The sequence below is a fragment of the Syngnathus scovelli genome, chromosome 10 (assembly GCF_024217435.2).
Source record: "Syngnathus scovelli strain Florida chromosome 10, RoL_Ssco_1.2, whole genome shotgun sequence".
Taxonomy (NCBI): domain Eukaryota; kingdom Metazoa; phylum Chordata; class Actinopteri; order Syngnathiformes; family Syngnathidae; genus Syngnathus; species Syngnathus scovelli.
Genome location: NC_090856.1, coordinates 12,568,811 through 12,575,817, shown reverse-complemented (window position 1 = coordinate 12,575,817; position 7,007 = coordinate 12,568,811). Strand labels below are relative to the sequence as shown.

General features: G+C 42.1%; 1 protein-coding gene across 2 annotated transcripts; it reads right to left on the bottom strand.

Annotated features, from left to right (window-relative positions):
- Nucleotides 1-233: 233 nt before the first annotated feature.
- On the bottom strand, nucleotides 234-7,007 carry reep6 (receptor accessory protein 6). 2 transcript variants are annotated; one of them, XM_049731591.2, is made up of 7 exons: nucleotides 6,604-7,007; nucleotides 5,883-5,976; nucleotides 5,592-5,730; nucleotides 5,352-5,520; nucleotides 1,215-1,337; nucleotides 1,126-1,147; nucleotides 234-773 (listed from the first exon to the last, which is right to left on the bottom strand). In XM_049731591.2, the coding sequence occupies exons 1-5, from the start codon at nucleotides 6,734-6,736 to the stop codon at nucleotides 1,225-1,227; spliced, it is 648 nt and encodes a 215-aa protein (XP_049587548.1). In that variant the 5' UTR covers nucleotides 6,737-7,007; the 3' UTR covers nucleotides 234-773; nucleotides 1,126-1,147; nucleotides 1,215-1,224. The 2 variants fall into 2 exon arrangements, with proteins under 2 accessions (XP_049587548.1, XP_049587558.1); XM_049731601.2 differs by lacking the exon at nucleotides 1,126-1,147.

Genomic DNA, 7,007 nt, shown 5'->3' with positions numbered 1-7,007 from the left:
AGTGTGCGCTAAATGCGGTCGCCTTCTTGCCGACCACATTGCCGGTCGCCGTTGGTCTTCAAATTAATATCAAGAAAACACAGATAGTTGTGCAAGCGTCCACCGCCCAAATCAGAGGCCCACGAGATGATGGAATTTGATCAGACAGCACCTTCAGGCCCAATCTAATGACTGTGGTTTTACAATTTGACTTGAACTGCAAAAACTCTGTAGTCAACCAATTTCCAGCAGCATTAAAGTGTGCATTTGATTTTATTAGTTCTCAAAAAAAAATATTGATTTAAGCAAGACGTGTACATGAAAACTGTAACAGATGTGATTCTAAATAAGTATGAATATGAATTTAAATGATGCTACTAATAAAGACTTCATATAAAATATGTATGATTGAAAGGAAATAAATAATAAAAACTGATAATAAATAACTAAACTACGTAATATGGCCACCTAGTTTTACAGTACACGATGAGCTTCCTTGTTCAATGAATTCAACCAAGTCGGTAAAACTTGGTTTGGAGGCCTTTTTGGGGGGTAAAATGCTCTAAAATCAAATAACTATAACTGGGTCAAGAAAAAAATGGGTCACCATTTCATCAGCTTCTATGAATACAAACAAAGTGCATTTGATTGACTTCAGGGTTAAGGAACATTTTCAAGATTGATTAATTTGCTAGGAGCAAGAAAGACAACAGCAGAAAGAAAAAAAAAGTCCAACGTGGCGCTCCTTCTCCTCCGGACCAGGCCCCGCCTCCTCTCGGCGCTCAGGAAACGAGCTGAAGTTACAATTACGTACAGTGTTCCAATTTCATATGCTGACCAAATGCTAATACGCTAACAGAGAACAACAAGTGAAAGTCTTTTGGTTAGCAAAAAACAAAAAGGCAGATCGATAGGTTCTCAAATTTGTAACCTCTGTCCAAGTACCTACATTTTGAAAGTCAAATGCTAACTGTTGGTATGCTAACACACAGCAAGGATAGATCACCTTGTGATTGTGAAATTACATAAGGCCATTGCTAAAAGACTTCGGGTGAGATATGATGAAAAGGTGAGGGGTGTGGTGTGAAAATGCAAGGAGGGGGCAGGAACTAGAGTGACATGCTAGCATGCTAGCTGTTGTCTTACCTGCTTGTTAACCCAGGAAAGGCTAAAGGGGGTTGACAATATGATGAAAGAACAAAGAGGAGTCAGGGTTTGACTTTGACAGTACACACCTCTTGCTCTTCACTCAGACGGAGACGTGTGTTTTGTTCTCACGGAACTTTCCCCGGAGGTACTTGGCGGACTTTTCACTTCAGGCAACACCAAGGCTTTGTTTTTCACCAGGGTGGACAAAACTGTGAACAGAGCACAGCAGGTCGTGGAGCCAATGTGGACTGATCTGGACTGCCCTAAACTGGTCTAGACACGTCTGTAATGGATTTGCCCAGTCGGGTCTGAAGTGTACAGAGCAAAGCAGCAGTCCACGCAGGTCTAGATGTGTGAGCATCGCTTAATTGAGAACCAGATGGCAACAACGCAGAGTACGTGCAGGTCCCGACTGGCACACGCACGGACCGGATCGTCTGATGTGGAGATGATGCGTGCCGGTTTGTATTGGACAAAACAGACCTGGGCCATAAAAACCTTTTCCAAATGTTTGTCAAGAAAAGGTTGAAGGTGCTCCTGGCTGGCAAAAAACTGATTGCCTCCCTAAACTGATCACCTTGACTACAGATCCTCATGATGGAGGTGTTTCTCTAGAATCTCTCTAGAAAAAACAGAGGGATTGTGAATCCAGTGGAATCTGTGAGTGAGAAGGCTAAATGAAGTCGCTGTCCTGATAAGGTGTCCCGCAAAGATGTCAAGTGAGTTGCAGCGGAAACCACGCATGGAAACTAGAAAATGCAATTCCTGGAGAAACTGTGTGTGAAGGCAAGGACTTTGAATCACTTCTTGGGGAATGATGCCGAATGATGATGAAAAGAGTTGAATTACTTGAGAAATGTGGAAAATAGAAGTGTAAAACGAAATTTTAGAGAATTTGTGGTGAAAATGTTTTATTTTTGGTAAGTGGTAAGTTGTGGAATACGTAGGAAAATGATGAACAGTTGAAAGTTTGAACGGGTTGAATCAGTTGATGAATGTAGAATTTAGAATGAACGGGTTGAATCAGCTGATGAATGTAGAATTTAGAATTGACAAATGAAGTTTTGGAGGATTAGGTTGAATTTCAAATTTGAAAGTTTGGAATTTTTGGTAAATGGGAAGTTGTGGAATATGTAGGCAAAAGATGAAGAGTTGAAAGTTGGAATGGGTTGAATCGGTTGAACAATGTAGAAATTAGAGTAGAAAAATGAAATTTTGGAGAATTTGGTTGAATTTCAAATTTGGAATCTTTGGTAAGTGGGAAGTTGTGGAATAGGTAGGCAAAAGATGAAGACTTGAAAAATGGAATGGGTTGAATCGGTTGAAAAATGTAAAAATTAGAGTAGAAAAACACAATTTTGGAGAATTTGGTTGAATTTCAAATTTGGAATTTTTGAACGAAAAAAATGTAAGCAGCCGTGTCACGAATATTTGGAATATGTGAAAAGTGGAACGGAGTGAATCGGTTGAAGTATGTGGAAGTAGTTAAGCGTCAAAAAAGTGAGTGGAATAAGTAGAATAATAACTAGAATTTGCAATTCCTGAAGAAATTGCGTGTGAAGGTGAAGAGGTTGAATAAATACTTGGGGAATGTTGCAGAATGATGTTGAAAAGAGTTGAATCGGTTGAAAAATGTAGAAATTACAAGGGGAAAAGGAAATTTGGGAAAATTGGGTGTGAATTTCAAAATTGAAAATTTGGAATTTTGGGTAAGTGGGAAGTTGTGGAATAGGTAGGAAAATGATGAACAGTTGAAAGGTCGAATGGGTTGAATAAGTTGAAAAATGTAGAAACTAGAGTAGAAAAACAAAATTGTAGAGAATTTTTGGTAAGTGGGAAGTTGTGGAATAGGAAGGCAAAAGAGGAACAGTTGAAAGTTGGAACGAGTTGAATCGGTTAAAAAATGTAGAAGTTAGAGCAAATCTTGAATCCTAATAGAGAATGAATGGGAATTAAAAGAAAAAAAAATTGCACCAAAATTTTTTGAAATTTGGAACAAAAGGAAAAAAAACGGCTTCAGGAGGTTCCCTTTTGGGGTTAAAATGTTGAAACGGGTTTAATCGAACAAAAATTGCAAAAGTTAGCTAAAATGTAGCTATTTAGGCCACTTAATGTTGAAATAAGGTCACTTCCGGTTTGATTTGGGTCACTTCCGGTTTGATTAGAGGCACTTCCGGTCCAGCTGAGGTCACTTCCGGTTTATTTGGGGTCACTTCCGGTTTAAAAAGGTCACTTCCGGTTTAAAAATGTCACTTCCGGTTTGATTTGGGGTCACTTCCGGTTTAAAAAGGTCACTTCCGGTTTGATTTGGGGTCACTTCCGGTTTGATTTGGGGTCACTTCCGGTTTACCTCAGGTCACTTCCGGTTCATTCGGGGTCAATTCCGGTTTGATTTGGGGCACTTCCAGTTCATTCCAGGTTCATTGGGGCACTTCAGGGTCAATCCAAGATGGCCGCCACTCTGGAAGTGGGGGTCAAGGGTTGAATTGTGAAAGCATAGTGGAAGTGGGGGTGAAGGGGGTGAATATGGTAAGCATAAGGTTAACAAAGTGAATAAAGTTGAAAAATGTAGAAATTAGAAAGGAAAAACTAAATTTTTGAAAAATTAGGTGTGAATTTCAAAATTGAAAATTTGGAAATTTTGGTAAGTGGGAAAGTGTGGAATAGGTAGGCAAAAGATGAACAGTTGAAAGTTGGAACGAGTTGAATCGGTGGAAAAATGTAGAAATTAGAAGTGAAAAACTAAATTTTGTGAAATTTTGCAAAATTTTAGTGCAAATTTTAAAAGTGAAAACGTGAAATTTTTGAATTTGGCAAGTTTGGGAATGTCCCCAATAGGATTTGAATGTGTTCAATTAAGTGAATTTCAAACTGGAACAACGTAAATGTGAAATGTTGAATCTGCCATTAAGAATGAATAGGGAAGAATTCGCCGGAATTTTGTGAATTTTGTCAAAACAGAAAATTTGTGATGAATATTTGGAATAAGTGAAAAGTGGAACGGAGTGAATCGGTTGAAGTATGTGGAAGTAGTTAAGCGTCAAAAAAGTGAGCGGAATAAGTAGAATAATAATAATAATAATAATAATAATAATAAAGGACAGCAATAACACCTTCACACTAATAATAATAATAATAATAAAGGACAGCAATAACAATAGTGTGAAGGTCTTCACCTTCACACTAATAATAAAGGACAGCAATAACAATACTGTGAAGGTCTTCACCTTCACACTAATAAAGGACAGCAATAACAATAGTGTGAAGGTCTTCACCTTCACACTAATAATAATAATAAAGGACAGCAATAACAATAGTGTGAAGTAATAATAATAGAGAATGGTGTAGAATAACATGTGTGAAGGCCATCGCCTTCACACAATAATAGAGAATGGTGTCGAATAACATATGTGTGAAGGCCATCGCCTTCACACAATAATAATAATAATAGAGAATGGTGTAGAATAACATATGTGTGAAGGCCATCGCCTTCACACAATAAAGGACAGCAATAACAATAGTGTGAAGGTCTTCACCTTCACGCCAATAAAGGACAGCAATAACAATAGCGTGAAGGTCTTCACCTTCACACTAATAAAGGACAGCAATAACAATAGTGTGAAGGTAATAAAGGACAGCAACAACAATAGTGTGAAGGTCTTCACCTTCACACTAATAATAATAATAAAGGACAGCAATAACAATAGAGTGAAAGTCTTCACCTTCACACTAATAATAATAATAGAGAATGGTGTAGAATAACATGTGTGAAGGCCATCGCCTTCACACAATAAAGTGAATGGAGTAGAATAACATATGTGTGAAGGCGATGGCCCCAGGCAATAATAATAATAGAGAATGGTGTAGAATATATGTGTGAAGGCCATCGCCTTCACACAATTAGACAATATGATACAAGGGAACTTTATTGATCTGGCGCATTTGCCTCGACTGGTCAAGACCTGCGCACTCTCACTTTGACTGTTCTGTGCCGATCCAGACTTGGCCCAATTGATGTAAAAGCGCACTGCTGGGACACCGTGGTCTTTACTGGCATAAAGTTTCATGGGCTTTTGTGAACCTTCCTTGACTGATCTACGGAGCCAGATTTCATCTGTGCTAGCTTGAAGTGGAAATGGTTTGGGCTGGTCTGGAATGACCCGCCCTAGACCTGAATGGACTGACAGGTTTAGGCTTTAGGTGAGAGTGGACCCGCATGGTACCTTCCCTGGTGAGGTTCTCTGCTGCGCTCATGGCCTTCCCACTGAGGTCGCTGACCATGTTGTCCACGGCGGCTTCGTGACGGAGGAAAATGGGTCTGACTACACGGTCGTAGAGGACCTGGGATCCGTTCCAGGCCACGGGGGCCATGCACCACAACAGGAACAAACACTGCGGCCAAGGCATGAGACCAGGAGAAGGGTGTGGCAAGGCGTGGCGAAGGAGGCAGGGAGGTTGCTTACCTTAAAGGCGTAGTAGAAGGGGAACCAGTAGAGGAAAATGTCAGAGAAGAACTCGCCCAGACTGAAGACTCCGTAGACCACCCAGTAGGTCAGCCATTTTGTGTCGTCTTCTTTGCTCGGACTCTCGATGGCTTTGACTCTGAACACACAAATATCATGGACGGACTTCCCGCACTGGGAGAAGCTGTTTGGACTAGCACACAAAGCCTCAGCTGGACTCCAAGGATATGGAGTATGCACTTAGTCAAGTGTTCTAGTCTAGTCCAGATGGCGGACCTCCGAGGGACTCACGAGTAGTACGCCGGGTAGACGAAACCGATCAAGTTGCAGAGCAGGGCAGCGCCATAACCGTAGACCAGGTATAAGCCCGTCACTGAAACCACACCTGAGGGAAGGGCGCAGGACAGCGGGTCATTTCCACAAGGGCTATCAGGCAGGCGCCGACAGCGACTCGAAGCTGGCAGACGCAAAAGCTCAGCGCGTCCTGTGTGCCCAGACAACCGTGTGTGCTGTGTATGAAGACGTCCACAGGAAGTAAGCATTCTGTTGGACAGTGTTTCATGTTCCTACACATGTTCCTTTTATTGGTCCCTCGAATGTTCAACGTTGATTCCACATTTGGATGTTGACAGGCCCCAAAGTACACCTCACGGAAAGTGGTTATCAAATGAGCACATGAGCACTTCTTTTCAGTGTCCATTAGTTGCCTCCAAAGGCTACATGGGCTCCACCGACACAGGTGCCACGCTGGCGTAGCGCGTCTTCTGGCCACGTATGCGTATTGAATTTTTTTCTTCGCCACTGAGCCAAACTCTGCTTGTGATGTTCGCTTAGCACACGCGCACCCAATTAGCTGGGTCATGGTAACTCCGCCACACTTAGCACACGCGCAATATATGAGAGCGGCGCTGCCATGTGGCCTCGTCTTTGGCAGATTAAGGCAATCCTCTCGGAACCTCAGCGCACACACAAACATGCACACTCACACAGACTCGCACATGCACGAGCATACCGGCCGCAAGGATTTTCTTCTTGACTCCCGTCTTCTCCTCGATCTTCCCCAGGAAGTCAGTGACGACATTCTTTTCATTGAGGAACCTCTCGGCACGTTCTTTGGTTGCAGATAGGAAGCTGAGAAGGCCCATGTCTTCGATGTCCTCTATGTCTTTGACTGGGGAGGAAAACGAGCAAGCGGCTGAGGATGAAGAGAACCTGATTAAAAACCTGCCACACGGCAAGGGATGGGGCAGGGTTAAGTCTGATGCAATCAAAGCAGGTCACTTCATTGGGCCAAATGAAAGATGATGTCACGTTGCCATAGTGAGCCAGAGGCTTTGCCACTCTTAGCCCTCTCAGCTGAAGTTGATTAGAACACAGTCTTGTTGACTTTGAAGCGCTAAAACCCTTGTACACCCC

What these genes read in the sequence shown, in the direction of transcription:
- reep6 (XM_049731591.2), bottom strand. Translation starts at nt 6,736, where the DNA reads ATGGGCCTTCTCAGCTTCCTATCTGCAACCAAAGAACGTGCCGAGAGG. An exon ending in GAAGAAAATCCTTGCGGCCG is followed by an intron (nt 5,977 to 6,603) that starts GTATGCTCGTGC and finishes CCCTTCCCTCAG; the next exon opens with GTGTGGTTTCAGTGACGGGC. An exon ending in CCTTCTACTACGCCTTTAAG is followed by an intron (nt 5,521 to 5,591) that starts GTAAGCAACCTC and finishes CCTTGGCCGCAG; the next exon opens with TGTTTGTTCCTGTTGTGGTG.